At 47.6% G+C, this 25,145-nt stretch overlaps 1 protein-coding gene and 48 non-coding genes across 49 annotated transcripts; all 49 read left to right on the top strand.

Moving 5' to 3' along the window:
- The first annotated feature begins 533 nt into the window (after window positions 1-533).
- On the top strand, window positions 534-605 carry Trnae-cuc (transfer RNA glutamic acid (anticodon CUC)). Its single transcript has one exon. It is a non-coding gene; the product is annotated as a tRNA-Glu (tRNA).
- A 7-nt stretch (window positions 606-612) lies between these two features.
- On the top strand, window positions 613-684 carry Trnaq-cug (transfer RNA glutamine (anticodon CUG)). The gene has a single exon. It is a non-coding gene; the product is annotated as a tRNA-Gln (tRNA).
- A 177-nt stretch (window positions 685-861) lies between these two features.
- Window positions 862-933, top strand: Trnae-cuc (transfer RNA glutamic acid (anticodon CUC)). The gene has a single exon. It is a non-coding gene; the product is annotated as a tRNA-Glu (tRNA).
- A 7-nt stretch (window positions 934-940) lies between these two features.
- Window positions 941-1,012, top strand: Trnaq-cug (transfer RNA glutamine (anticodon CUG)). Its single transcript has one exon. It is a non-coding gene; the product is annotated as a tRNA-Gln (tRNA).
- A 177-nt stretch (window positions 1,013-1,189) lies between these two features.
- On the top strand, window positions 1,190-1,261 carry Trnae-cuc (transfer RNA glutamic acid (anticodon CUC)). Its single transcript has one exon. It is a non-coding gene; the product is annotated as a tRNA-Glu (tRNA).
- A 7-nt stretch (window positions 1,262-1,268) lies between these two features.
- Trnaq-cug (transfer RNA glutamine (anticodon CUG)) lies at window positions 1,269-1,340 on the top strand. Its single transcript has one exon. It is a non-coding gene; the product is annotated as a tRNA-Gln (tRNA).
- A 177-nt stretch (window positions 1,341-1,517) lies between these two features.
- Trnae-cuc (transfer RNA glutamic acid (anticodon CUC)) lies at window positions 1,518-1,589 on the top strand. Its single transcript has one exon. It is a non-coding gene; the product is annotated as a tRNA-Glu (tRNA).
- A 7-nt stretch (window positions 1,590-1,596) lies between these two features.
- Trnaq-cug (transfer RNA glutamine (anticodon CUG)) lies at window positions 1,597-1,668 on the top strand. Its single transcript has one exon. It is a non-coding gene; the product is annotated as a tRNA-Gln (tRNA).
- Window positions 1,669-1,846: 178 nt separating this feature from the next.
- On the top strand, window positions 1,847-1,918 carry Trnae-cuc (transfer RNA glutamic acid (anticodon CUC)). Its single transcript has one exon. It is a non-coding gene; the product is annotated as a tRNA-Glu (tRNA).
- Window positions 1,919-1,925: 7 nt separating this feature from the next.
- On the top strand, window positions 1,926-1,997 carry Trnaq-cug (transfer RNA glutamine (anticodon CUG)). Its single transcript has one exon. It is a non-coding gene; the product is annotated as a tRNA-Gln (tRNA).
- Window positions 1,998-2,174: 177 nt separating this feature from the next.
- On the top strand, window positions 2,175-2,246 carry Trnae-cuc (transfer RNA glutamic acid (anticodon CUC)). The gene has a single exon. It is a non-coding gene; the product is annotated as a tRNA-Glu (tRNA).
- A 7-nt stretch (window positions 2,247-2,253) lies between these two features.
- Trnaq-cug (transfer RNA glutamine (anticodon CUG)) lies at window positions 2,254-2,325 on the top strand. The gene has a single exon. It is a non-coding gene; the product is annotated as a tRNA-Gln (tRNA).
- A 177-nt stretch (window positions 2,326-2,502) lies between these two features.
- Trnae-cuc (transfer RNA glutamic acid (anticodon CUC)) lies at window positions 2,503-2,574 on the top strand. Its single transcript has one exon. It is a non-coding gene; the product is annotated as a tRNA-Glu (tRNA).
- A 7-nt stretch (window positions 2,575-2,581) lies between these two features.
- On the top strand, window positions 2,582-2,653 carry Trnaq-cug (transfer RNA glutamine (anticodon CUG)). The gene has a single exon. It is a non-coding gene; the product is annotated as a tRNA-Gln (tRNA).
- A 177-nt stretch (window positions 2,654-2,830) lies between these two features.
- Trnae-cuc (transfer RNA glutamic acid (anticodon CUC)) lies at window positions 2,831-2,902 on the top strand. Its single transcript has one exon. It is a non-coding gene; the product is annotated as a tRNA-Glu (tRNA).
- A 7-nt stretch (window positions 2,903-2,909) lies between these two features.
- Window positions 2,910-2,981, top strand: Trnaq-cug (transfer RNA glutamine (anticodon CUG)). Its single transcript has one exon. It is a non-coding gene; the product is annotated as a tRNA-Gln (tRNA).
- A 177-nt stretch (window positions 2,982-3,158) lies between these two features.
- On the top strand, window positions 3,159-3,230 carry Trnae-cuc (transfer RNA glutamic acid (anticodon CUC)). The gene has a single exon. It is a non-coding gene; the product is annotated as a tRNA-Glu (tRNA).
- Window positions 3,231-3,237: 7 nt separating this feature from the next.
- On the top strand, window positions 3,238-3,309 carry Trnaq-cug (transfer RNA glutamine (anticodon CUG)). Its single transcript has one exon. It is a non-coding gene; the product is annotated as a tRNA-Gln (tRNA).
- A 214-nt stretch (window positions 3,310-3,523) lies between these two features.
- On the top strand, window positions 3,524-4,984 carry LOC144173605 (uncharacterized). The gene has a single exon (XM_077701957.1). It carries the CDS (start codon window positions 3,539-3,541, stop codon window positions 4,727-4,729), a length of 1,191 nt encoding a protein of 396 aa, XP_077558083.1. The 5' UTR covers window positions 3,524-3,538; the 3' UTR covers window positions 4,730-4,984.
- Window positions 4,985-8,352: 3,368 nt separating this feature from the next.
- Window positions 8,353-8,424, top strand: Trnae-cuc (transfer RNA glutamic acid (anticodon CUC)). The gene has a single exon. It is a non-coding gene; the product is annotated as a tRNA-Glu (tRNA).
- A 7-nt stretch (window positions 8,425-8,431) lies between these two features.
- Trnaq-cug (transfer RNA glutamine (anticodon CUG)) lies at window positions 8,432-8,503 on the top strand. Its single transcript has one exon. It is a non-coding gene; the product is annotated as a tRNA-Gln (tRNA).
- Window positions 8,504-8,680: 177 nt separating this feature from the next.
- On the top strand, window positions 8,681-8,752 carry Trnae-cuc (transfer RNA glutamic acid (anticodon CUC)). The gene has a single exon. It is a non-coding gene; the product is annotated as a tRNA-Glu (tRNA).
- Window positions 8,753-8,759: 7 nt separating this feature from the next.
- Trnaq-cug (transfer RNA glutamine (anticodon CUG)) lies at window positions 8,760-8,831 on the top strand. Its single transcript has one exon. It is a non-coding gene; the product is annotated as a tRNA-Gln (tRNA).
- Window positions 8,832-9,008: 177 nt separating this feature from the next.
- On the top strand, window positions 9,009-9,080 carry Trnae-cuc (transfer RNA glutamic acid (anticodon CUC)). Its single transcript has one exon. It is a non-coding gene; the product is annotated as a tRNA-Glu (tRNA).
- Window positions 9,081-9,087: 7 nt separating this feature from the next.
- Trnaq-cug (transfer RNA glutamine (anticodon CUG)) lies at window positions 9,088-9,159 on the top strand. Its single transcript has one exon. It is a non-coding gene; the product is annotated as a tRNA-Gln (tRNA).
- Window positions 9,160-10,478: 1,319 nt separating this feature from the next.
- Window positions 10,479-10,550, top strand: Trnae-cuc (transfer RNA glutamic acid (anticodon CUC)). The gene has a single exon. It is a non-coding gene; the product is annotated as a tRNA-Glu (tRNA).
- A 7-nt stretch (window positions 10,551-10,557) lies between these two features.
- Trnaq-cug (transfer RNA glutamine (anticodon CUG)) lies at window positions 10,558-10,629 on the top strand. The gene has a single exon. It is a non-coding gene; the product is annotated as a tRNA-Gln (tRNA).
- Window positions 10,630-10,807: 178 nt separating this feature from the next.
- Trnae-cuc (transfer RNA glutamic acid (anticodon CUC)) lies at window positions 10,808-10,879 on the top strand. Its single transcript has one exon. It is a non-coding gene; the product is annotated as a tRNA-Glu (tRNA).
- Window positions 10,880-11,136: 257 nt separating this feature from the next.
- Trnae-cuc (transfer RNA glutamic acid (anticodon CUC)) lies at window positions 11,137-11,208 on the top strand. The gene has a single exon. It is a non-coding gene; the product is annotated as a tRNA-Glu (tRNA).
- Window positions 11,209-11,215: 7 nt separating this feature from the next.
- Trnaq-cug (transfer RNA glutamine (anticodon CUG)) lies at window positions 11,216-11,287 on the top strand. Its single transcript has one exon. It is a non-coding gene; the product is annotated as a tRNA-Gln (tRNA).
- Window positions 11,288-11,465: 178 nt separating this feature from the next.
- Trnae-cuc (transfer RNA glutamic acid (anticodon CUC)) lies at window positions 11,466-11,537 on the top strand. Its single transcript has one exon. It is a non-coding gene; the product is annotated as a tRNA-Glu (tRNA).
- A 7-nt stretch (window positions 11,538-11,544) lies between these two features.
- Trnaq-cug (transfer RNA glutamine (anticodon CUG)) lies at window positions 11,545-11,616 on the top strand. The gene has a single exon. It is a non-coding gene; the product is annotated as a tRNA-Gln (tRNA).
- A 178-nt stretch (window positions 11,617-11,794) lies between these two features.
- Window positions 11,795-11,866, top strand: Trnae-cuc (transfer RNA glutamic acid (anticodon CUC)). The gene has a single exon. It is a non-coding gene; the product is annotated as a tRNA-Glu (tRNA).
- A 7-nt stretch (window positions 11,867-11,873) lies between these two features.
- Window positions 11,874-11,945, top strand: Trnaq-cug (transfer RNA glutamine (anticodon CUG)). The gene has a single exon. It is a non-coding gene; the product is annotated as a tRNA-Gln (tRNA).
- A 174-nt stretch (window positions 11,946-12,119) lies between these two features.
- On the top strand, window positions 12,120-12,191 carry Trnae-cuc (transfer RNA glutamic acid (anticodon CUC)). Its single transcript has one exon. It is a non-coding gene; the product is annotated as a tRNA-Glu (tRNA).
- Window positions 12,192-12,198: 7 nt separating this feature from the next.
- Trnaq-cug (transfer RNA glutamine (anticodon CUG)) lies at window positions 12,199-12,270 on the top strand. The gene has a single exon. It is a non-coding gene; the product is annotated as a tRNA-Gln (tRNA).
- A 178-nt stretch (window positions 12,271-12,448) lies between these two features.
- Window positions 12,449-12,520, top strand: Trnae-cuc (transfer RNA glutamic acid (anticodon CUC)). Its single transcript has one exon. It is a non-coding gene; the product is annotated as a tRNA-Glu (tRNA).
- A 7-nt stretch (window positions 12,521-12,527) lies between these two features.
- Trnaq-cug (transfer RNA glutamine (anticodon CUG)) lies at window positions 12,528-12,599 on the top strand. Its single transcript has one exon. It is a non-coding gene; the product is annotated as a tRNA-Gln (tRNA).
- A 178-nt stretch (window positions 12,600-12,777) lies between these two features.
- Window positions 12,778-12,849, top strand: Trnae-cuc (transfer RNA glutamic acid (anticodon CUC)). Its single transcript has one exon. It is a non-coding gene; the product is annotated as a tRNA-Glu (tRNA).
- A 299-nt stretch (window positions 12,850-13,148) lies between these two features.
- Trnae-cuc (transfer RNA glutamic acid (anticodon CUC)) lies at window positions 13,149-13,220 on the top strand. The gene has a single exon. It is a non-coding gene; the product is annotated as a tRNA-Glu (tRNA).
- Window positions 13,221-13,227: 7 nt separating this feature from the next.
- Window positions 13,228-13,299, top strand: Trnaq-cug (transfer RNA glutamine (anticodon CUG)). The gene has a single exon. It is a non-coding gene; the product is annotated as a tRNA-Gln (tRNA).
- Window positions 13,300-13,477: 178 nt separating this feature from the next.
- Trnae-cuc (transfer RNA glutamic acid (anticodon CUC)) lies at window positions 13,478-13,549 on the top strand. Its single transcript has one exon. It is a non-coding gene; the product is annotated as a tRNA-Glu (tRNA).
- Window positions 13,550-13,556: 7 nt separating this feature from the next.
- On the top strand, window positions 13,557-13,628 carry Trnaq-cug (transfer RNA glutamine (anticodon CUG)). Its single transcript has one exon. It is a non-coding gene; the product is annotated as a tRNA-Gln (tRNA).
- A 178-nt stretch (window positions 13,629-13,806) lies between these two features.
- On the top strand, window positions 13,807-13,878 carry Trnae-cuc (transfer RNA glutamic acid (anticodon CUC)). The gene has a single exon. It is a non-coding gene; the product is annotated as a tRNA-Glu (tRNA).
- A 7-nt stretch (window positions 13,879-13,885) lies between these two features.
- Window positions 13,886-13,957, top strand: Trnaq-cug (transfer RNA glutamine (anticodon CUG)). The gene has a single exon. It is a non-coding gene; the product is annotated as a tRNA-Gln (tRNA).
- A 178-nt stretch (window positions 13,958-14,135) lies between these two features.
- Window positions 14,136-14,207, top strand: Trnae-cuc (transfer RNA glutamic acid (anticodon CUC)). The gene has a single exon. It is a non-coding gene; the product is annotated as a tRNA-Glu (tRNA).
- A 7-nt stretch (window positions 14,208-14,214) lies between these two features.
- On the top strand, window positions 14,215-14,286 carry Trnaq-cug (transfer RNA glutamine (anticodon CUG)). The gene has a single exon. It is a non-coding gene; the product is annotated as a tRNA-Gln (tRNA).
- A 5,063-nt stretch (window positions 14,287-19,349) lies between these two features.
- Window positions 19,350-19,421, top strand: Trnae-cuc (transfer RNA glutamic acid (anticodon CUC)). The gene has a single exon. It is a non-coding gene; the product is annotated as a tRNA-Glu (tRNA).
- A 254-nt stretch (window positions 19,422-19,675) lies between these two features.
- Trnaa-cgc (transfer RNA alanine (anticodon CGC)) lies at window positions 19,676-19,747 on the top strand. The gene has a single exon. It is a non-coding gene; the product is annotated as a tRNA-Ala (tRNA).
- The last annotated feature ends 5,398 nt before the right edge of the window (window positions 19,748-25,145 follow it).

Genomic DNA, 25,145 nt, shown 5'->3' with positions numbered 1-25,145 from the left:
TCATCGACGTAGCGAATTCGTTACAGCCAGATTAACCCTCGCAACTCCTTCGTTACACAGAGGTCGCCAACACATGGACTTCAATGAAGGCGGGAATGGGGAATTCAAAAACTTCGTTAAATCCAGGAATTCGTTACATAGAGGTTCATTGCATCCAGGTTTAACTGTATATAAATTTAGTGCGACTAGCCGCCTCAAACATTTGTTTCCGTCTTCGATAACTACATTCGCTGGGAAAGCGGTAGCAGGTCGTTCCGCAGCATCACGTGCGTGGAAATGGCTGTTCAACCTTAAGCTACCCTAATGTAAGCAAGATTAACGCAGCGTTACCTAATGACAACCTTCCTTAGCTGTTTTTTAATTTTATTTCCTTGAATAGGCACTTGATGCTGCGGAACGTAACTGAGCTGAATTTGAATTGAATCCTCATATCCCCAACACGGGCCACGACGCTGAAAAATAAAGTATATCTGTTTTACGTAAACGTGTCTATATGGTTTCTTTATACCAGAACCTCTTCATGCTCTTCGTCTTCCGGCGTGGTCTAGTGGCTAGGATACCTGGCTCTCACCCAGGAGGCCCGGGTTCGATTCCCGGCGTCGGAAAATGTGCGGTCTCATGGTGTAATGGTTAGCACTCCGGACTCTGAATCCAGCGAACCGAGTTCAAATCTCGGTGAGACCTCTTTTTTCCCACGAAACTAATGGTACGGGTTTGCGTATCGTTATCCTTCCAGTTATTTTTGAACAGAATCCACGTAGACTAAAGAGGGCAAGCAAACTGAAGGATCAAGTATGTCTTTTTTACGTAAACGTGTCTATATGGTTCCTTTATACCAGAACCTCTTCATGCTCTTCGTCTTCCGGCGTGGTCTAGTGGCTAGGATACCTGGCTCTCACCCAGGAGGCCCGGGTTCGATTCCCGGCGTCGGAAAATGTGCGGTCTCATGGTGTAATGGTTAGCACTCTGGACTCTGAATCCAGCGATCCGAGTTCAAATTTCGGTGAGACCTCTTTTTTCCCGCGAAACTAATGGTACGGGTTTGCGTATCGTTATCCTTCCAGTTATTTTTGAACAGAATCCACGTAGACTAAAGAGGGCAAGCAAACTGAAGGATCAAGTATGTCTTTTTTACGTAAACGTGTCTATATGGTTCCTTTATACCAGAACCTCTTCATGCTCTTCGTCTTCCGGCGTGGTCTAGTGGCTAGGATACCTGGCTCTCACCCAGGAGGCCCGGGTTCGATTCCCGGCGTCGGAAAATGTGCGGTCTCATGGTGTAATGGTTAGCACTCTGGACTCTGAATCCAGCGATCCGAGTTCAAATCTCGGTGAGACCTCTTTTTTCCCACGAAACTAATGGTACGGGTTTGCGTATCGTTATCCTTCCAGTTATTTTTGAACAGAATCCACGTAGACTAAAGAGGGCAAGCAAACTGAAGGATCAAGTATGTCTTTTTTACGTAAACGTGTCTATATGGTTCCTTTATACCAGAACCTCTTCATGCTCTTCGTCTTCCGGCGTGGTCTAGTGGCTAGGATACCTGGCTCTCACCCAGGAGGCCCGGGTTCGATTCCCGGCGTCGGAAAATGTGCGGTCTCATGGTGTAATGGTTAGCACTCTGGACTCTGAATCCAGCGATCCGAGTTCAAATCTCGGTGAGACCTCTTTTTTCCCCACGAAACTAATGGTACGGGTTTGCGTATCGTTATCCTTCCAGTTATTTTTGAACAGAATCCACGTAGACTAAAGAGGGCAAGCAAACTGAAGGATCAAGTATGTCTTTTTTACGTAAACGTGTCTATATGGTTCCTTTATACCAGAACCTCTTCATGCTCTTCGTCTTCCGGCGTGGTCTAGTGGCTAGGATACCTGGCTCTCACCCAGGAGGCCCGGGTTCGATTCCCGGCGTCGGAAAATGTGCGGTCTCATGGTGTAATGGTTAGCACTCTGGACTCTGAATCCAGCGATCCGAGTTCAAATCTCGGTGAGACCTCTTTTTTCCCACGAAACTAATGGTACGGGTTTGCGTATCGTTATCCTTCCAGTTATTTTTGAACAGAATCCACGTAGACTAAAGAGGGCAAGCAAACTGAAGGATCAAGTATGTCTTTTTTACGTAAACGTGTCTATATGGTTCCTTTATACCAGAACCTCTTCATGCTCTTCGTCTTCCGGCGTGGTCTAGTGGCTAGGATACCTGGCTCTCACCCAGGAGGCCCGGGTTCGATTCCCGGCGTCGGAAAATGTGCGGTCTCATGGTGTAATGGTTAGCACTCTGGACTCTGAATCCAGCGATCCGAGTTCAAATCTCGGTGAGACCTCTTTTTTCCCACGAAACTAATGGTATGGGTTTGCGTATCGTTATCCTTCCAGTTATTTTTGAACAGAATCCACGTAGACTAAAGAGGGCAAGCAAACTGAAGGATCAAGTATGTCTTTTTTACGTAAACGTGTCTATATGGTTCCTTTATACCAGAACCTCTTCATGCTCTTCGTCTTCCGGCGTGGTCTAGTGGCTAGGATACCTGGCTCTCACCCAGGAGGCCCGGGTTCGATTCCCGGCGTCGGAAAATGTGCGGTCTCATGGTGTAATGGTTAGCACTCTGGACTCTGAATCCAGCGATCCGAGTTCAAATCTCGGTGAGACCTCTTTTTTCCCACGAAACTAATGGTACGGGTTTGCGTATCGTTATCCTTCCAGTTATTTTTGAACAGAATCCACGTAGACTAAAGAGGGCAAGCAAACTGAAGGATCAAGTATGTCTTTTTTACGTAAACGTGTCTATATGGTTCCTTTATACCAGAACCTCTTCATGCTCTTCGTCTTCCGGCGTGGTCTAGTGGCTAGGATACCTGGCTCTCACCCAGGAGGCCCGGGTTCGATTCCCGGCGTCGGAAAATGTGCGGTCTCATGGTGTAATGGTTAGCACTCTGGACTCTGAATCCAGCGATCCGAGTTCAAATCTCGGTGAGACCTCTTTTTTCCCACGAAACTAATGGTACGGGTTTGCGTATCGTTATCCTTCCAGTTATTTTTGAACAGAATCCACGTAGACTAAAGAGGGCAAGCAAACTGAAGGATCAAGTATGTCTTTTTTACGTAAACGTGCCTATATGGTTCCTTTATACCAGAACCTCTTCATGCTCTTCGTCTTCCGGCGTGGTCTAGTGGCTAGGATACCTGGCTCTCACCCAGGAGGCCCGGGTTCGATTCCCGGCGTCGGAAAATGTGCGGTCTCATGGTGTAATGGTTAGCACTCTGGACTCTGAATCCAGCGATCCGAGTTCAAATTTCGGTGAGACCTCTTTTTTCCCACGAAACTAATGGTACGGGTTTGCGTATCGTTATCCTTCCAGTTATTTTTGAACAGAATCCACGTAGACTAAAGAGGGCAAGCAAACTGAAGGATCAAGTATGTCTTTTTTACGTAAACGTGTCTATATGGTTCCTTTATACCAGAACCTCTTCATGCTCTTCGTCTTCCGGCGTGGTCTAGGCTACTTCCGGTCACGCTCGCGTACGGACGCGGAATCATGAGCTCCGTCGGAGCGGCGTTTGCGGCCAAGTCTGGCCGCGGTAACAGGAGCGATAACGAAGCCCAGGAATACTCTGTTGTTCTGCCCCCTCTGCCAACCGGGTCTGTTGTTGTGAACACTGTCTTTTTGCATGGCGACGTAAGGGCGCGGCCTTACCGCGTGGAAGACTTCCGTGACGCGTTAATGCATGACGGTATGCTTGCCGACGTAGCTGCTCTCGGCACATACCAAATGAATCACATCTGGGCAGTTACCTTTAAGAGCGATGACGGGAAGAAGAAATTGCTTTTGAAGAAAGAAGTCACCGTCAAGGGCCACAAGTGCTTGGTAATTGACCCGTGCCACCAAGACGTCCGCCTCAAACTTCACTGGGTCCTGCACAATGCTCCGGACGACCAGATAAAGGAAGCGTTCGCGCCTTACGGCAGTGTTGTTGAAGTGACGAAGGAAAAGTGGCGCGTTAATGGCTGCACGAACTTCAGCACCATGACACGCACCGTAGTGCTTCGCCTCAAAGGGGGCGTGGCTCGGGACGATTTGCCGCATCAGCTGCGTGTCGGGGGCGAGCTAGCTCTCGTCGCTGTGCCAGGAAGGCCTCCGCTATGCCTTCGCTGCAACCAAACTGGGCACATTCGGAGGGAGTGCCGAGTTCCCAAGTGCAACGTCTGCCGCCGCTTTGGACATGACGGCGCCAACTGCGTGAAAACGTATGCGGCGGCCACAGGACCCGGTACGAATGAAGAGCGAAGTGAGCTCATAATGGACGAGGCGGAAGCGGAGGAGGTCGTCGGAAGCCCGTCTCTCGAGCGTACCTCAACCCCACGCGACGTGTCAGCAGTTAAAGGAGACGCCACCAAAGGTACTGCCACCGAGGCGACGACGGACAAGGAAGAACCTGGAGCCACACAGGCGCCGGAGGGGCTGCCTCAAGACACCCCACTTCCAAGTACAGACGACGGCTACCCGAGCGACGGCTCCATGGATGCCGAGGACGCCGTAACGCGTGGGAAAGGTGGTGCGGTGAACGAGCTTGCGTCTAAGCGTCCAAGGGAACAATGTGCTGCGGATGGTGATGTGACGAACCGAGAGGAGAACTCGTCAACGGGACCGGCAGTAAGGAGAAAACGCCTCGACCCAAAGCCGAACATTCACGTCGGCGAGAAGAGGCCCCCAAAGCCACCGTCGTGAAAAATTTGTGTGTATCTGTTCTTCTTGCCACAGTGATTTACGCCAATACTGACGCATCCATGTATCCGTCAAATCACCGAGGTAAGCGGCATGCGGTCTGATTTTTTTCTCAAATGGCTGTACGCCTAGATACTGCAATTAATGTTGCCACAGTTAATGTCCGAGGATTGGCAACGAGAAGGAAGCAATGTCAGCTTAGTAGGCTGTTTGCGGACAGGGAGTTAGATATAATTGCAGTGCAGGAAACCAAAGTACAAAGCCAGGAAGTGACAGACGGCATGGTGCAGCCTTTCACAGCACATTTCAATGTGTGCGTTTCGCATGCTGTGGGGACATCGGCTGGGTGCGCTCTTTTCATTAGGCGATCACTGGGCATTGTTGAGCAGACGGTCGTAGTGGATCCCTGTGGCCGCTTTGTGATTTGCGATTTTTCTTTTTCCAACACTGAATGGAGAGTGATATGCATTTATGCACCTAACCGACAAAACGAAAGGGAAGTGTTTTTTCAAAGCTTTGGTAAACACCTTGATTGCGGAAGGGCTATAATTTTGCTTGGTGACTTCAACTGTGTGTGCATGCAAGAAGACAGAACAACAAAAGAGCGCATTAGAGATAGGGGTGCTGAGTGTTTGATGGATATAATTGAACGAAATTCTCTTGAAGACGTGGCTCTTTTCACGCCCAAAGGCCCAGTGTGGTTTACCCACTATCAAGGGAGTAGCCACGCTAGACTCGACCGCATGTATATTTCAAGCGAACTAGTCCCTCTGTGTGCCAATTACAAGGTCGAGGCTTTGGCTTACAGCGACCATTGCTTAGTGGCCTGCAGCCTTGGAACAAAGAAAAACGTACCGAAATGGAACTGGAAGTTGTGGAAATTGAACAGTCGCATTCTTACAGATGAACCTTTCACAACCAAAGTTAACGAACTTTTTACTAATATGCACACTGACATGCGAATGAGCTGGGGGGCCAGATGGGAACTTTTTAAGGAACAAGTCAAGATTAGCGCAATGGAAAGGAGCACGATTCTAAATAAACAACGAAGAAAGAATGAGAAAGGCCTACGCCAACAGTTAAGTACCTTTCTGCTAGAAGAAAGCATAAACCCCGGGGAATTCAAACAAGAGATAAGAGATACGAAAAACAGGCTAGAAGCAATCGATACTGAACGCTACAGGGGAGCCATCGTCAGAGCACGCGCAGATAAAATGTGGATGGGAGAAATGCCCACAAAGCGTGCGCTATCAGACGAAAAGCGCTATGCGCAGAGGAACATAATAAAGGAAATAACGTACCGTAATATCGTTACAGACAACAAGGAAATGATTGAGCGCGCATTCGTAGAGTACTACACAGAACTGCTGGGCACGCACATTCCAGAGGATGAAGGTTTCGCTAAGGAATTTTTACCGCTCATGCCCAAGTTAGATAAAGATGTATGTGACATAATCGAAGCACCAATTAGTGTGGGGGAACTAGAAAGAGCAATCGATGAGCTGAGCGTTGGCAAGTCACCTGGTCCAGATGGCCTAGGCGCAGAATTTTACAAGGCATTTAAAACGGAGGCGGCAGTGTTTTTATGTGAAGTGCTTGTGGAGGCGTACGAAATACGTGTGCTTCCGCAAACGTTTAAGGAGACCTACATAGTCTTGATACCAAAGTGCGAGGAAAGAATAAAGCTACTGTCCGTAAAGTCTTATAGGCCAATTAGTCTGACTAATGTAGACTATAAAATTTACATGAAGGTCCTAGCACGAAGGTTGCAAACCGTAATTCAGTGCCTGGTAGGTCCACATCAAACTTGTGGTATCAAGCACCGCACAATAAGCACTAATGTTCATGTAGCTAGAAGTGTTTTGGAGTGCTGTGATGCTTTCTCGGGTCGTGTGGCAATGGTGCAACTGGATCTGGAGAAAGCTTTTGACCGGGTATCGCACGATGTACTGTTTAGCATCTTAAAATACGTGAATGTCGGATCCGTTATTCTGGAGGGTACAAAAATGGCCTACGCCGGTTGTAAAGCGAGCATCATTGTTAACAAAAACGTAACTGAGGCGATAAACATAGGATGCTCGGTCAGGCAAGGCTGCCCATTATCCCCACTACTTTTTGCTATATATCTTGAACCTTTCTGCCTAAGAATAATGAAGGAGGAGGGAATACGAGGATTCCAATTGCAGAGTGCGGAAGTAAAACTGCTCGCTTACGCAGATGATATTGCTGTTTTTTGTCGGGATCAAGAGAGCGTAAGTGAAACAGTTAAGGTGGTGAAGTCCTTTTGCAAAAAATCAGGAGCGGTAGTTAATTGGGATAAATGTTCGGGATTTTGGCACGGAAACTGGAACTCAACGCCCCCTCTTTTCGAGAACATACAATGGGCAGCTTTGCCGACAAAGTATCTCGGTGTGCCGCTGGAACATTACCGTGATACTGGCCAGTACTGGAGTGACGAGACAGAAAAGCTGAGGGAAAAAACAAGAAACTGGCAAGGGCGCAACTTTTCGATGTTTGCCCGTGCCACGATCTGCAACCTTTTTTTGTTAACCAAAGTGTGGTACATGCTACAAGTGTTATGCATGACTCGTGTAAATGTTCAAAAAATCCACAGGGTTTTTGCTGTTTTTATCTGGTCTTCCAGTTGGGAAAGAACAAGTCGTACTAATCTTTTCAGATCAGTAAGGAAAGGAGGACTTGGTCTCTGCCATTTATTTTTACGACAAGTTGTCGCAAGGTTTTGTTTTTTGCGGGACCAAAAAGATTTATTCTTGCGCACGGTTATTCAAGTCCGGTTGAAACATGTCCTACCTGAGTTTGTTGTGTCCTCTAGCAGTCATTTTGGTAATGGGGTAAGGGGATACCTACGAGAAGTAGCCCTGTCATTTGATTTTCTGAAAGTGCGGTTCTCACTTGAATACCTGTCTAGCGTTTCAAGAAAGTGCCTGTACAAGGACCTTGTCGATGTTTGTTTGCCAGTACCACTGTATAGGTCGTTATACGGAAAGGGCACCGGATCTGATGTTCTCAGGAGGGTTAAAAGAATGCCCGTAAAACCAAGTATGAAATCTTTTTTCTTTAAATTGCACAGCGAGACGCTACCTGTAAATGTATGGTTAGCAGAGAGAGGTTTCTTCGTCCCATGGACAACAAAATGTAGTCTGTGTAAAAAACCGGAAACGGTCAATCATGTGTTTATTGAATGCTGGGACCCGGTGTTCCACTGGGACATCCTTCAGCGCACGTTGAAGAAGGAGCTACCCATAACCCCACAGGGTATTCGGTTCCTGCCCCTGGAAAGTGAGGGTGGTGTACCGTATGACTTAATCATGGTGCTCAGCCTGCACAGCATATGGAGGACGAGAATGGCCGTGCGAAATGCGGACATCAATGCCCGACCTGTCAGGGAAAACTTTATTGAAAGTGTGCAGTACATAAGGGAGGTGCTCCGTGTAGAGGATGAATCGCCAGAGTGGTTGCCTGTCCTCGATGATCTAGTGTGCCTTAGGAAGTTTTAAAACCTCTCTGTGAGCCAAGGCTGGCACACAGGTTTTAACATTATGCATTTCTGTTTCTGTTCTGTAAAAATGTCTAAGCAGGCAATAAAAAAAAAAAAAAAAAAAAAATCCGGCGTGGTCTAGTGGCTAGGATACCTGGGTCTCACCCAGGAGGCCCGGGTTCGATTCCCGGCGTCGGAAAATGTGCGGTCTCATGGTGTAATGGTTAGCACTCCGGACTCTGAATCCAGCGAACCGAGTTCAAATCTCGGTGAGACCTCTTTTTTCCCACGAAACTAATGGTACGGGTTTGCGTATCGTTATCCTTCCAGTTATTTTTGAACAGAATCCACGTAGACTAAAGAGGGCAAGCAAACTGAAGGATCAAGTATGTCTTTTTTACGTAAACGTGTCTATATGGTTCCTTTATACCAGAACCTCTTCATGCTCTTCGTCTTCCGGCGTGGTCTAGTGGCTAGGATACCTGGCTCTCACCCAGGAGGCCCGGGTTCGATTCCCGGCGTCGGAAAATGTGCGGTCTCATGGTGTAATGGTTAGCACTCTGGACTCTGAATCCAGCGATCCGAGTTCAAATCTCGGTGAAACCTCTTTTTTCCCACGAAACTAATGGTACGGGTTTGCGTATCGTTATCCTTCCAGTTATTTTTGAACAGAATCCACGTAGACTAATGAGGGCAAGCAAACTGAAGGATCAAGAATGTCTTTTTTACGTAAACGTGTCTATATGGTTCCTTTATACCAGAACCTCTTCATGCTCTTCGTCTTCCGGCGTGGTCTAGTGGCTAGGATACCTGGCTCTCACCCAGGAGGCCCGGGTTCGATTCCCGGCGTCGGAAAATGTGCGGTCTCATGGTGTAATGGTTAGCACTCTGGACTCTGAATCCAGCGATCCGAGTTCAAATCTCGGTGAGACCTCTTTTTTCCCACGAAACTAACGGTACGGGTTTGAAGAAGAAGAAGAAGAAGAAGTTTATTAAAATGCAGTAGGCAAGTGTTATAACAGTACAAAAGGTTACAGACAAGGGTCCCAAAGTCGAAGACTGTACCGGGACCCTCGATAAGTTAACAACAGGGGTAATCACTGATTAAATTTCAGGCAGCAAACAATAAACACCGACAAGCAATTATAATCCAAAACAACAATAAATAGTAGAAAAATTTCAATTGGAAATGTATGGCAATTGCAGCATAAAAAGAACATACAACATTTTGAGGAAACCATAGAAGCAGAAAAAGTCATATCAATTATACAATGGGAAAGACTAACAAGAAAAAGAATAAGTGATAGAAACACAATTAATACGACAACAGATGGTTTTTCAAGGATGATTTAAATGAAGACATGCATTGAGTGGATTTAACAGCAGCTGGTAGACTATTCCATATTGATATGGCTGTGAAAGTTGAAGTCATTTTGCCGTAATTAGTTGAAACACGTGGTCGCAGAAAATTTCTGTTTGAGGCAAATCTTGTGGTGTTTTGGTTTACTAAGAATTTTGGGTCGACAAAATTGAAATGTAGTTTGGAACATAGAGACTTAAAAAATATTATGCTTAAATTATACTGAAACAACTTGTTGATTTATAACACATTATAATGGCGCAATAAATCCTGGGAATTGGACTGAGGATGGCTCCTGGTGATAATGCGAATTGATTGATTTTGGATATGTTTCGCTGATGATGTATGACAATGATAGGTGTTGCCCCATGCTACAATCCCGTAATTTAAATGACTATGAATGAAAGAAAAATAAAGTGATAAAAGCGCATCATGTGAGAAAAACGGACGAGCTTTAATTAGGCCCCTAATACCATAAGCAGTTTTTTTCTTGATATGGTTGATATGAGAATTAAATATTAGGTTAGAGTACAGTAAAACGCCAAGAAACGACACAGAGTTACAAGCAGCGATAAGATTGGTATCAAGCGTTAAAGCAGGAACGGAGGGTATTTGCCTTTGACTAGTTTTAAAGATCATATACTTCGTTTTTTCAGGAATAATATATAAACAATTATTACGGCACCAATTAACCACGTTCGCGAGATCAGTGTCTAACTTAGATGTAAGGCCATCGATGGATTTGTTTGCGTATCGTTATCCTTCCAGTTATTTTTGAACAGAATCCACGTAGCCTAAAGATGGCAAGCAAACTGAAGGATCAAGTATATCTTTTTTACGTAAAGGTGTCTATATGGTTCCTTTATACCAGAACCTCTTCATGCTCTTCGTCTTCCGGCGTGGTCTAGTGGCTAGGATACCTGGCTCTCATCCATGAGGCCCGGGTTCGATTCCCGGCGTCGGAAAATGTGCGGTCTCATGGTGTAATGGTTAGCACTCTGGACTCTGAATCCAGCGATCCGAGTTCAAATCTCGGTGAGACCTCTTTTTCTCCCACGAAACTATCGGTGCGGCTTTGGGTATCGTTATCCTTCCAGTTATTTTTGAACAGAATCCACGTAGCCTCAAGAGGGCAAGCAAACTGAAGGATCAAGTATATCTGTTTTACGTAAACGCGTCTATATGCCTCCTTTATACCAGTACCTCTTCATGCTCCTCGTCTTCCGGCGTGGTCTAGTGGCTAGGATACCTGGCTCTCATCCATGAGGCCCGGGTTCGATTCCCGGCGTCGGAAAATGTGCGGTCTCATGGTGTTATGGTTAGCACTCTGGACTCTGAATCCAGCTGTCCGAGTCCAAATATCGGTGAGACCTCTTTTTTCCCACGAAACTAATGGTACGGGTTTGCGTATCGTTATCCTTCCAGTTATTTTTTAACAGAATCCACGTAGCCTAAAGAGGGCAAGCAAACTGAAGGATCAAGCATATCATTTTTTCCGTAAACGTGTCTATATGGTTCCTTTATACCAGAACCTCTTCACGCTCTTCGTCTTCCGGCGTGGTCTAGTGGCTAGGATACCTGGCTCTCGTCCATGAGGCCCGGGTTCGATTCCCGGCGTCGGAAAATGTGCGGTCTCATGGTGTAATGGTTAGCACTCTGGACTCTGAATCCAGCGATCCGAGTTCAAATCTCGGTGAGACCTCTTTTTTTCCCACGAAACTATCGGTGCGGCTTTGGGTATCGTTATCCTTCCAGTTATTTTTGAACAGAATCCACGTAGCCTCAAGAGGGCAAGCAAACTGAAGGATCTAGTATATGTGTTTTACGTAAAAGCGTCTATATGCCTCCTTTATACCAGCACCTCTTCATGCTCTTCGTCTTCCGGCGTGGTCTAGTGGCTAGGATACCTGGCTCTCATCCATGAGGCCCGGGTTCGATTCCCGGCGTCGGAAAATGTGCGGTCTCATGGTGTAATGGTTAGCACTCTGGACTCTGAATCCAGCGATCCGAGTTCAAATCTCGGTGAGACCTCTTTTTTTCCCACGAAACTATCGGTGCGGCTTTGGGTATCGTTATCCTTCCAGTTATTTTTGAACAGAATCCACGTAGCCTCAAGAGGGCAAGCAAACTGAAGGATCTAGTATATGTGTTTTACGTAAAAGCGTCTATATGCCTCCTTTATACCAGCACCTCTTCATGCTCTTCGTCTTCCGGCGTGGTCTAGTGGCTAGGATACCTGGCTCTCATCCATGAGGCCCGGGTTCGATTCCCGGCGTCGGAAAATGTGCGGTCTCATGGTGTAATGGTTAGCACTCTGGACTCTGAATCCAGCGATCCGAGTTCAAATCTCGGTGAGACCTCTTTTTTTCCCACGAAACTATGCGGCTTTGGGTATCGTTATCCTTCCAGTTATTTTTGAACAGAATCCACGTAGCCTCAAGAGGGCAAGCAAACTGAAGGATCTAGTATATGTGTTTTACGTAAAAGCTTCTATATGCCTCCTTTATACCAGCACCTCTTCATGCTCTTCGTCTTCCGGCGTGGTCTAGTGGCTAGGATACCTGGCTCTCATCCATGAGGCCCGGGTTCGATTCCCGGCGTCGGAAAATGTGCGGTCTCATGGTGTAATGGTTAGCACTCTGGACTCTGAATCCAGCGATCCGAGTTCAAATCTCGGTGAGATCTCTTTTTTTCCCACGAAACTATCGGTGCGGCTTTGGGTATCGTTATCCTTCCAGTTATTTTTGAACAGAATCCACGTAGCCTCAAGAGGGCAAGCAAACTGAAGGATCTAGTATATGTGTTTTACGTAAAAGCGTCTATATGCCTCGTTTATACCAGCACCTCTTCATGCTCTTCGTCTTCCGGCGTGGTCTAGTGGCTAGGATACCTGGCTCTCATCCATGAGGCCCGGGTTCGATTCCCGGCGTCGGAAAATGTGCGGTCTCATGGTGTAATGGTTAGCACTCTGGACTCTGAATCCAGCGATCCGAGTTCAAATCTCGGTGAGACCTCTTTTTCTCCCACGAAACTATCGGTGCGGCTTTGGGTATCGTTATCCTTCCAGTTATTTTTGAACAGAATCCACGTAGCCTCAAGAGGGCAAGCAAACTGAAGGATCAAGTATATCTGTTTTACGTAAACGCGTCTATATGCCTCCTTTATACCAGTACCTCTTCATGCTCCTCGTCTTCCGGCGTGGTCTAGTGGCTAGGATACCTGGCTCTCATCCATGAGGCCCGGGTTCGATTCCCGGCGTCGGAAAATGTGCGGTCTCATGGTGTTATGGTTAGCACTCTGGACTCTGAATCCAGCTGTCCGAGTCCAAATATCGGTGAGACCTCTTTTTTCCCAGGAAACTAATGGTACGGGTTTGCGTATCGTTATCCTTCCAGTTCTTTTTAACAGAATCCACGTAGCCTAAAGAGGAATCGAACCCTCTTCGAATCGAGGAATCGAAAAGAGGAATCGAGGAAGCAAACTGAAGGATCAAGCATATCATTTTTTCCGTAAACGTGTCTATATGGTTCCTTTATACCAGAACCTCTTCACGCTCTTCGTCTTCCGGCGTGGTCTAGTGGCTAGGATACCTGGCTCTCGTCCATGAGGCCCGGGTTCGATTCCCGGCGTCGGAAAATGTGCGGTCTCATGGTGTAATGGTTAGCACTCTGGACTCTGAATCCAGCGATCCGAGTTCAAATCTCGGTGAGACCTCTTTTTTTCCCACGAAACTATCGGTGCGGCTTTGGGTATCGTTATCCTTCCAGTTATTTTTGAACAGAATCCACGTAGCCTCAAGAGGGCAAGCAAACTGAAGGATCTAGTATATGTGTTTTACGTAAAAGCGTCTATATGCCTCCTTTATACCAGCACCTCTTCATGCTCTTCGTCTTCCGGCGTGGTCTAGTGGCTAGGATACCTGGCTCTCATCCATGAGGCCCGGGTTCGATTCCCGGCGTCGGAAAATGTGCGGTCTCATGGTGTAATGGTTAGCACTCTGGACTCTGAATCCAGCGATCCGAGTTCAAATCTCGGTGAGACCTCTTTTTTTCCCACGAAACTATCGGTGCGGCTTTGGGTATCGTTATCCTTCCAGTTATTTTTGAACAGAATCCACGTAGCCTCAAGAGGGCAAGCAAACTGAAGGATCTAGTATATGTGTTTTACGTAAAAGCTTCTATATGCCTCCTTTATACCAGCACCTCTTCATGCTCTTCGTCTTCCGGCGTGGTCTAGTGGCTAGGATACCTGGCTCTCATCCATGAGGCCCGGGTTCGATTCCCGGCGTCGGAAAATGTGCGGTCTCATGGTGTAATGGTTAGCACTCTGGACTCTGAATCCAGCGATCCGAGTTCAAATCTCGGTGAGACCTCTTTTTTTCCCACGAAACTATCGGTGCGGCTTTGGGTATCGTTATCCTTCCAGTTATTTTTGAACAGAATCCACGTAGCCTCAAGAGGGCAAGCAAACTGAAGGATCTAGTATATGTGTTTTACGTAAAAGCGTCTATATGCCTCGTTTATACCAGCACCTCTTCATGCTCTTCGTCTTCCGGCGTGGTCTAGTGGCTAGGATACCTGGCTCTCATCCATGAGGCCCGGGTTCGATTCCCGGCGTCGGAAAATGTGCGGTCTCATGGTGTAATGGTTAGCCCTCTGGACTCTGAATCCAGCGATCCGAGTTCAAATCTCGGTGAAACCTCTTTTTTTCCCACGAAACTATCGGTGCGGCTTTGGGTATCGTTATCCTTCCAGTTATTTTTGAACAGAATCCACGTAGCCTCAAGAGGGCAAGCAAACTGAGGGATCTAGTATATGTGTTTTACGTAAAAGCGTCTATATGCCTCCTTTATACCAGCACCTCTTCATGCTCTTCGTCTTCCGGTGTGGTCTAGTGGCTAGGATACCTGGCTCTTACGCTTCCGCTTCCGGTTCGCGCAGCGATCGTATGTGGTGATGGCTGGCTCCGAGCCAGGTGTTTCTGCGGCTATGTTCAGCCGCGGTGACCGGTCCTCTTGTGCGCATTCGGACTACAGGTTCTTGCTTCCGACGTTGCCTTCAGGGGATTCAATGAAGACCTGCTTGATCCTACACTGCGACCTTGGTGGAAGGCCTTACAGGATTGAAGACTTCCGCACGCCACTTCAACGGTTTGGCGTGCTCAAGGATATTGGAGGCATCGGTCCTTTCCAAATGGGACATGTGTGGCTTATTAAGCTGCGCACGCAAGAAGCAAGACAACGTCTGATAACCGCCGGAGGAATTCAGGTCAAGGGGCGTTTCTGCGCCACCATCGACCCCGCCCACCAGGAACTGACAATCAAAGTGCATTGGGTGCCAGTTCGTGCATCGGACGAGGCTGTGCGCAGGACTTTCACCGAATTCGGGGACGTCAAGGACGTGCGCCAATACACCTGGGGAGCGGCGGGTTTTGAATCCGCCGAGTCGACGACAAGGTTGGTGCGTCTTACGCTACGTGAAGACCTATCGCCCGACGAGCTCCCACACCTTTTCATGTTTTACGGGGGTACCGTGCTTGTTGTCGTGCCTTGACGTGCACCTGTTTGTCTGCGCTGTCGTAGGAGGGGTCATATCAGGAAGGACTGCAGAGTTCCGAAGTGCACCCAGTGCCACTCGTTCGGACACGAATCCCGCGACTGCGCGCGCACATACGCTAACGTCACTGGGCGTCCCGAAGAGCAAGAGGTGCATCCCGACGTCATGGACGTCGAGGAAGCGGAGAGGGCGGCAACGGCGGCGTTAGCTTCAGCAGTGACCGGCGCACAAGGCAACAAAGAACTGGAGAAAGCGGTAGACACAACTCCACCCTTTCCTCCGCCGCCCGATGAAGTACGTGAAGGAGATACCAGCGACGGAACTCAGAAAAATGGTGACGACACATCCAAGGCAGTGGAACTAGACAAGAATAAGGAGGACGACGCCTCTCGCCAGCAGTCGTCAGAATCGACTTTGACCCTACCTAGCGACGGCTACCAGACAGCGGAAGACACCGAGGGAGCGGCCACGAAGGATAAACAAGGGACGTCGTCGAAGTGCCCGCGTGAACTCACCGAACTGGGTGACGAACAAAAGCTGCAGCGCTTGGAACACGAGTGGAAGGTCGCAACCAAAAAAAAGGGCAAGTACGCATCGGGACAACTACGCTCTTCGTGAACATCACGGGTTTCCCGACGGGGTACTTAATAGCACTGTCTAATGTAAGTGCCGTGGTGTAGGTGTGCTGTTTTACAAAAACAAAAAAGAGGGCTAAGGCATTTAAAGCGCCTCTTCGTGAAGCTACGCTTAATGTCCGAGGCCTCAATTCAAAACAGAGACAGTTTCGACTTTCTAAGCTCATGGAGGATAGGCAGTTAGACCTACTAGCCATCCAGGAGAGCAAAGTAGAAAGAAAGCAGCACACTGGTACAGCGTTTTAGGAGGTGTTTTGACGTGTGCGTTAGCCATGCGGTTGGTACGTCTGGCGGTTGTTGTCTTTTTCTAAGGAAGTCGCTGAATTGTGTAGTTCAAGGGGTAACGGCCTGCCAAGAGGGTCGTTTTATTAGTTGTAATTTTTGTTACGAGGGGTTACAGTTAAGAGCAGTAGGAGTATATGCTCCTACTAAAGTGAATCAACGAAAGTGTTTTTTCGAGGGCCTGATCAAGACGCTCAATTGTGACCGACATGTCCTGTTGCTAGGTGATTTAAATTGCGTAGTCAACAAGGAAGATCGTTCGAATCAAAATGCCCATTACGATTCTAGTGCTCAGTTTCTAAAAGAAAGCCTGAGCAACCTGCAACTCGAAGACGTCGTAAATCTGGCTAGTAATGCGCATACGGTCAGATATACCCACTATCGAGGCTCAAGCCATGCCCGCCTCGACCGAATATATTTATCGGCAAACCTTGCCCCTGAGTGCAGTCAATACGCTGTTGAACAAGTATCCTTCAGCGACCATTGCATAGTATCAGTCACGGTGGGAGAGGTGAAACAACGAAGAGCGAAGTGTAACTACGAACTCTGGAAGTTTAATATCAAGCTACTACAGGACGAAAAGTTTCTTGAATTGCTAAAGGAAAACAAATCACTCGAAGATGCTAATGAACACAAAAACACTATCGAAAAATGGGGACGTTTCAAACAACACGTCAAAATGGTGGCTATCGAGCGCTCTACCGAAATGAAATTTGAAGCAAAAAAGGAGGACTCTGAGTTAAAAGAATTACTAAACCGACTGACAGTTGAAGAAGCCAACGAGCCAGGCACTTTCATGGGTGACTTACGTAACATAAAGGCCAAAATAGAAGCGATAGCAAACGAAAAATATAAAGAAGCATTGATAAGAGCACGGGCAGAAAATTACACTGCTGGCGAGATGCCAACAAAGCGTGCACTTGCGGATGAAAAACGCTACGCAAAAAAGAATGAGATAAGCCAAATAGAGTTTAATGACGCAGTTACCGAAGAGCAACACGAAATAGAACTCGCCTTTTCTCAACATTACCAAGACCTTTTCCCTCACAAAAAGCCTCAAACAGGTTTCGACAGTCTTTTCCTCACGCAACTGCCGCAGCTAAAGCGAACTTACAGAAGGACTTGAAGCGCCCATAACCTTGAGCGAAATTGAAGAGGCAATAGGGAACCTCAATAATGGCAAATCCCGTGGACTTGACGGGTTAGGGGCAGACTTTTATAAAGCCTTCAAGTCAGACCTGGCAGTTTTTTTATGCAATGTTTTCTGTGAATCTTTCAGGCAGGGTTGTTTACCTCCCTCCTTCTCCAAAGCCCATACGATACTTATACCCAATAGCGATGACCCAGAACAACGTATCAAAGTAACTGGATTCAGACCGATCACACTAACAAACACAGACTACAAAATCTTTATGAAAGTTCTAGCTAAAAGACTACAATCGGTTATCAAAACATTAGTAGGGCCACATCAAACGTGTGGCATAAAGGGAAGGAGCAGTTACACAAATATTCATGTTGTACGCAGTATTCTTGAATCGTGCGACATGGATTTCAGGCGAGTAGCAATGCTACAGGTAGACTTCGAAAAAGCCTTTGATAAGGTTTGCCATGACATTTTGTTTAAAATTCTGAGACACGTCGGCATTGGTAAAGTCATTTTTGAAGGGGTTAAAATGGCATATCATAACTCGACCACTAAAATAATCGTTAATAAAGAACTAACAGATAACGTTCACATCCGTTCGTCGGTACGACAAGGATGTGCACTGTCGTCCTTGCTTTTCGCTTTGGACATCGAACCCTTATGTGCCAAAATTAACAACAGTGATCTGATCAGAGGGTACGTTTTGGAGTCCTGTGACGTGAAAGTACTTGCTTATGCGGATGATGTCGCTTTTTTCTGCGTCAATCGCGAAAGTGTTTGTAATGCTTTGAGCATCACGCAGGAATTCTGTGATAAAACTGGCAGTTCGGTGAATCTTAAAAAATGCGTTGGTCTTTAGCATGGTGTTTGGGCAGCAGCCCAAGTGTTTACGAGCGGGTGTCTTGGTCAACGAAGCCTACGCGTTATCTCGGTATCCCTTTTGAGCATTACGGAGAAAATACGGCCTACTGGAAGGAGAGAGAACACGATGTGCGCGGGCAAACGGAAAGATGGGGAGGGAGGAATATGTCCATATTTGCCCGTGCAACTGTATGTAATGTATTTCTTGTATCGAAATTATGGTACGTATGCAGGCATTGTATTGTTCTAGGTTAAATGTGCAAAAATTACATCGTATATTTGCAGTGTTTGTATGGCAGTCCCAGTTCGAAAGGACGATTCGGAGCAATATTTTTAGACGAATAGAACGGGGTGGACTTGCACTGCCCCACTTATTTATTCGCCAACTTGTATCACGTTTTTCCTTTCTAAGAGACCAGTCTCACCCTTTTGTACGTGCTTTCTTGCAGATTAAGTTGGTCAATGCTTTACCTGATTTTGTTGTGTCCACAGTTCAAGGATCACGTACTAATGTCAGTTGTTTCTTGCGTAAAGTGGTTTTTGCATACCGATTCTTGACTGCTCGCTTTTCTCGCGATTACCTGTCTTCAGTAACCCGCAAAAAGTATCCAGAGATTGAACAGAATCCTTGTTTGACGAGCCTCTGTATAGGACACGATTCCTTGCTGGCCCAGGTCAGCGTGTTTTAAAAAGAGTTAAAAAAATGACAGCACCAGGAGGGGTAAAAACCCTTATTTACAAGCTGCACACAGAAACACTACCGGTTAAAACGTGGATGCAAAGCAAGGATATTTATCTGCCATGGGGAGCCGATTGCTTCTTGTGCAAGAAGCCCAAAAGTGTAGAACACGTTTTCTTGGATTGTTGGGATGCCGTCTTTTTTTGGGACGTCCTCCAACGAACTCTTAAAAGAGACCTTCCTCTAACATCCCACGGCATTCGGTACTTATCTGTCATACCTGAAAGTGTACCGTATGACTTGTTTTTTCTCCTGGGGCTGCACGGAATCTCGAGGAGCCCCATGGCTGTTAGGAATGCGGATGTGGATGCACGTTCAGTGTGCTCCTATTTCGTGGAAAATATTTGTAGATTACGCGAAGTTTTCGTTAGGCAAGGTTGTGATGATGACTTGCTGTCAGTAATGCATGAACTTACTCTAATGAAAGTGCACAAATAGCTGCCAGCTGAAAGAACGGCAGTGATGTTTGAGACAATAAACCATCTTGGTTGACCTCTCCTCTATTTCTTTGTAAGTGTTATGCCTTGGGCAATAAAGACGAAAAAAACTCCGGCGTGGTCTAGTGGCTAGGATACCTCGCTCTCACCCAGGAGGCGCGGGTTCGATTCCCGGCGTCGGAAAATATGCGGTCTCATGGTGTAATGGTTAGCAATCTGGACTCTGAATCCAGCAATCTGAATTCAAATCTCGGTGAGACCTATTTTTCCCACGAAACAATCGGTAGGAGTTTGCCTATCGTTATCCTTCCAGTTATTTTTGAACTGAATCCACGCAGCCTAAAAAGCGCAACCAGGCTGAAAAATCAGGTATATCTGTATTACGTAAACGTGTCTATATGTTCCTTTATACCAGCAGGTCTTCATGCACTTCGTCTACCGGCGTGGTCTTGTGGCTAGGATACCTGGCTCGCACCCAGGAGGCCCGGGTTCGATTCCCGGCGTCGGAAAATGTGCGGTCTTACGGTGTGATGGTTAGCATCTGAATCTAGTGATCCGAGTTCAAATCTCGGTGAGACCTTTTTTCCCACGACACAATCGGTAGGAGTTTGCGTATCGTTATCCTTCCAGTTATTTTTTCACTGAATCCACGCAGCCAAAACAGGGCGACCAGGCTTCACGGGGTTGGGGGTGGATGTAAGAGAAGTGGGAAAGATGGTCCGCTTATTGGTCCAGTATATTCTGACCATGCCACTGTAGCCAATATATACGGATAGTTAACTCTGATGTTTTGTGGACGCTGTGAACCTGCTGGCAGATCAGAGGTGTCTTCTTTACTTGCTTCAGATGCTTCACACCACTGAGCGAGTCTGTGTATATATGGACCTCCGTTATGTTCTGGAGTGCATTTGCAGCATTGACTGCATCATGTACAGCCTGGAGCACCTGTAACAGCGGGGCAGGCGTGTCGGTAGTATGACAGCGCGAGCCTTTTATTTCCCGGTGCGTGTCACTGACGAAAGCAGCCCGTCCGTTTGGCAGAAGAGCTGCGTCTCTGTACAATTACGCTGTGACCTTCAATGACTGCGGTATTGGAGGTTGGCACTGGCTGGTCACGGCGATGAGGCTTTTTCGTATCATCGGTTGTCATTGTCGCGTACCGCCACGGTGGAAGATCGTCTAAGGTTGGTGTGTCGGGAGACTCATTACAAAAATGTGAATGAAGTGCTGCGGCCATTGGTATATAAAAATGCTTGAGCCTTCTTACGTCTTCGGGCTGGCTTATGAGCTCCGTTATAGTATTGATGTGGGTGCCTGCATTTAATCAACAAGCTGTAATGTGCGCATGCTTATTGTGAACGATACCGGCGGAAATGTTTCTCTGACAGCTTCAAACTGCACAACAAATACGTAGGCGTAAAACGGCACATACGGACGGCGACAGGGAAAGAAAGAGACAGGACGAACGCACGTCGTGCGCCCGTCCTGTCTCTTCTTTTCCCTATCCCATCAGTATGCACACTTTTACGTCTATGTTGAGCAAACTAGCCGAACAACATGCTTTACTGATACAAATACTGGCTCACGCCGACGTTCCAAGCAGACAAGTTGCTGTTAATCCTGGCGCGATTTGCACCTATTCGAGGAGGTGATGTGCAACTCTCCTTCAATTTCCTTCTTCCACCGAGCGAATGACATGCGTCCGCCCACCACAACAGGTCAATGTCTCCTCCGGCGACTTCCACTGAGCTTTCGTTTTGCTACACTGTCCTGCCCATTCCCGGTAACATGCACGCGATGACCAATCGCGCCCGCCGGGAGCAGCGTGCGCGGGCCCTTACGAAGCGATACCCGGTACACCCGGGAACAGTTTATGTTCACGCCTCTAGCTACAGGCACCACAACGCCTACGCGGTCGCAATCATCAATGCTCCCAACAGACCCCTTTTACCACCCTCACCCTTCACAGTTCTTCCCTCCCCCGCGACTTCTCAAGAGGCGGCGCGGCTATTGCTCTTGCTTCAACTCTCCGGCCTTCCCCTGCCATCATTACCTCTGATTCGAAAACGGCCGTTATAAATTTCGTCCGGGGTCGCATTTCTCTCCTGGCACTCAAAATCCTTCTTTAAAATCCTCCTGAATCTCCCACCGAGCTGGTGTTGACCCTAGCCCACACGGGCATGGGATGGAGCGAGACAGCACACAGAGCTGCTCCAGCGCTCACCTTCCGAGCGGGTCATAGCATTGATTCCTTCCAAAGAGCCCTGTCAGCTAGAGATTGGCTGCTTTCCTTTCATGAGATTACGTCTCATTACCGCCTCTCCCGCCGTCTACTGCCCCCTGCACACCCGGCGCTCTCTCACGCCGAAGAACGCCTATGGCGCGTAGTGCAGACGTGGACCCTTCCTTGCTTCTCCCACCTGCACCGCATGTACCCCGCTCTGTGCTGCTGACCCTACAGCACCGCTTGTGGGGTAGTCCAAACCGTGGATCACCTCCAATGGCAATGTGCCCACCACCTATTTCCCCCATATCGAGACGCTGAGCACTGGGTGAGGGTGTCGGGCAGCTTGGATTCGGTGGGGCCAGAAGACATCGTCGCTCGGGCTGCCAAAGTCACCTGGCACAAGTTTCCTCCCTCGGTCCCCACCGCTTCGTCGAATTAGTCCTTGGGGCAATAAAAGTTCTCTCTCTCTCTCTCTCTCTCCGTCCAATAGCGAGTTAAAACCTGGAAGGGCTCGAGATTTATTCTAGCGGGCAACCATGTGGCTGTCCGTTTCCCTGCCGTGCGTCGTAGGCATCTTACTGACAGTGTGACACGCCGACCCAAATCCAAACCGATCCACCACGGAAGACAGCTGACAGGTAGCATTTAGCCGCCAGACTAACACGTTTAAATCTCCCACTACAATGACTGGCGTGGAATCGGTACGGGCATGAAGGTCAGCGGCTTGTGCCCACCCCCTCCTTCCACTCCCAACCCGTGCACGCATAAACCGGCCACGGGTCATAGGCGTGGAATTATGCGCAAAATACAGCGGCGAAAAATGTCGCTCTGAAAGCGCTTCAAGCGTAAGAATTATGGGATCACGTCGGTGTTCCAAGCGGGACAGTCGTTCTACGTCAATGCGGAATTCGCAGCTGCTACACGAAGTGGAATTCGAGGCGGCAACGGTGACGGATACAGGTTCGGCGGCAGGGGCTTTCCATTGTTTTGACGCCCATTTGCGCATCTGTCGATTCTCCTCAACCACCTGGTAACGGTGCTACCGCCGTTATCAACCGATTGCGCAACTTGTGAAAGAGGCATCAGTTGCGGCGTGTGGTATAACACTTGTGAAAGAGCATAGGTGGTGGCATAGAAGCAGCTCCGAGTTAAGGCTTCACCGGAATGAAAATTGGGGGGGAAGGGATTGGGGGGGGGGGATGAACACGGAACCGGACCCTGTCATGTTTTACTGCGACACAGTAAAACATGACTGGGGTTCAGTAGAGAGTTTTAGCTGACCGTTTTTCACGCCCCGCTCCGCTACGATGGCAAGCGGGAGCGCCATTGCGCATGTGTGGGGCGCTCCGCCGTTAGTGGCGACACCTGAGCGCCGTTACCACCCCTTCGCTCACCGGGCACTCTGAGCGGACCGTCGCGGCAGCTCACCGTTGAGTTTGTAAGTATACTACAAAGAAAACTGCTCCTGGGAATCCAAAACAGCGTGGGGGGAGGGTAATTATGGGAAGACCACAGCTGGTGGCTTGGAATGTCTATCGGATTCTTAAGCGTCTCCTTCGGCCTGCGTTCTTCACTATGCATTGCTATGTCTACGAGGTAGCCGATCCGTCGGAAATGGCTGAACTCGCTTCACTTGGAAACTTGAAATTCTTTAATTAGTTCATGCTAAAACAGCTATGCTTCATTATAAGCAAATGGGAAGACTAGTTCCGGCGAGCGACCATCAGTACATATTTACATAGGTAAAAGCCCACAATTTAGACGCGTTAATTTGTGATTTCCCGGTTCTTTTTTGCTTCAGAAGTACACATGATAACTGGACCCGGGCTTCTTGACTAAGCGCGTGATTTTCCGCTCGAAAGTTGTAGCAGATGGCCTGTTACAAAAACACGAACAATGACTCCGCAAAGGCAGTGTTTTCACAGGTACGCGCATAAAACCCTTCGGAGATCATCGAAAAATTTATTATTAAAAATGTTTCCAAGATAAGTGTCTTCAATGAGTTTCTCCCAAAATTTTACATTATTGTTAACTACCAGCTAGGTCTGCGGAATAGTAAGCATAGCTGTTCTTGCAGACTCTCAGTAAAAGGAACGCTCTTTATTTCTAATCTAATTAATATTGAAGAAGCGTGTCTTATTTTGTAATTATATAATTACACACACTCTTTTGAGTATTTGGGGCATTGTATTTGAATTTACGGCCACTAAAACGTTTCAATCCAAGCCAATGGTGAAACAAAGGCGAGAGCACGGTATAATGGCGGCTCTTGATGACACAGGCGGCCGTGATGTGAGCCGCATAGACGCTAGCGCCAGATTCCTCTCTAGTGCTTATAGTAAGAATCTCAAGGCAGCTCACCCTACTACGCGGAATTCTAAGATGGCTGCCCCCCAGTGATGCGAGCGTGCTAATGCGAACTCCGTGTCTTCAGTTGAAAGGTGAGCGACCAAACCGCGAAAGCGCTTCCGAATAGGCAAAGATGTCACACACTCCAACGAGGTTTAGAACGGAAGCGAAAAATGTCGGCCGAATCTATGCAGCTCCAAGAGAGGCAGTCTTGATTGTCTATTGGACAATTGAACGGTCTCTTGTAAATTATGTGGGATCATTATATCGTGTCAAGGAACAATTATATTAAAAAAATGAATAATGCAATAAACATGGTATTTTGCTTTATTTGAGTGACCAAAATACCAATTCCTATATTTCCTTTACGATGAAGTTGTCATTTACAAACTCGCAGGACATGCCCAATGACTCGAATGATTCCCGGTCGAGTGAGATACGGTTAACGCTTAGTTAGAAGCCTCTCTACTGCTGACCCTCCGGTTGTGCTGAGGGGGCCGTCGAAAGCGGAACGGACTGTCAAAAAACGGTCAGCTAAAACTCTCTGCTGTTTTCGAAGAAGGCGCTTCAAGAACCTACAGAGCGCGTATATTTTGCGGAATTGTGGTAATTAGGGCAATGAAACGCCGCATAATTCTACGCCCACCACACATTTCCTTTTGTGTGTCACATAGACAATGGGAAACTCAAAGATTGGACTTTCGAAATAATTAGGTCAAATTACATGAGAGCCACCACGCAAATTTTTGCCAGTCAGGGTTAACTCGCACACATGCCACTCTCTAACATAATTACTGCACTTGATCACTCATTCGCTGTCAGTGTACTGACTGTTAGCAGTAGTAGGCTGGGGCTCGTGCTGAATGTTGGCGTCACTAAATAAGCGACGCTTAAGAGTACCGCCACTTCGTGCACACGGAAGCGTCTTGGGCCATTTTGTTTCTGGCTTGCAGTGTTGCCCTACGAAACCACCGCCGGTTGTGGCGGGCAGAATCTGATCGGCTGCTCTAACGTCCGCGCAGCAGAGATAGAGAGGAGAGGCGTCCAGAAACAAAATGGCTGCGCCAATACGCAAACAAATATCACGTGGTGTAGACCGACAAATGAAAATCCTGGCGGCACACAACAATGAGAGAAAAGAGTGCCGATACTCTAAAAGCCTTTATTTAGTGGCGTTCGCTGAATGTAATGGTTGTTTCAGACCGGCTTTCTGATCACTAGAGTGGCCATTGCGTTTCGTGCTCGTCGAACGTGTTGCTCTCTGCACGCCACTCGGTTGTTCTGTTGCTAGCTGGGTTGCTGAACCTATTATTTTCTCTGTGTGTTTAATA

Source organism: Haemaphysalis longicornis, unplaced genomic scaffold (assembly GCF_048455015.1).
Source record: "Haemaphysalis longicornis isolate Haplotype H1 unplaced genomic scaffold, Haemaphysalis longicornis Haplotype H1 scaffold_3, whole genome shotgun sequence".
Classification (NCBI taxonomy): domain Eukaryota; kingdom Metazoa; phylum Arthropoda; class Arachnida; order Ixodida; family Ixodidae; genus Haemaphysalis; species Haemaphysalis longicornis.
This window is presented reverse-complemented; position numbering and strand designations above follow the sequence as displayed.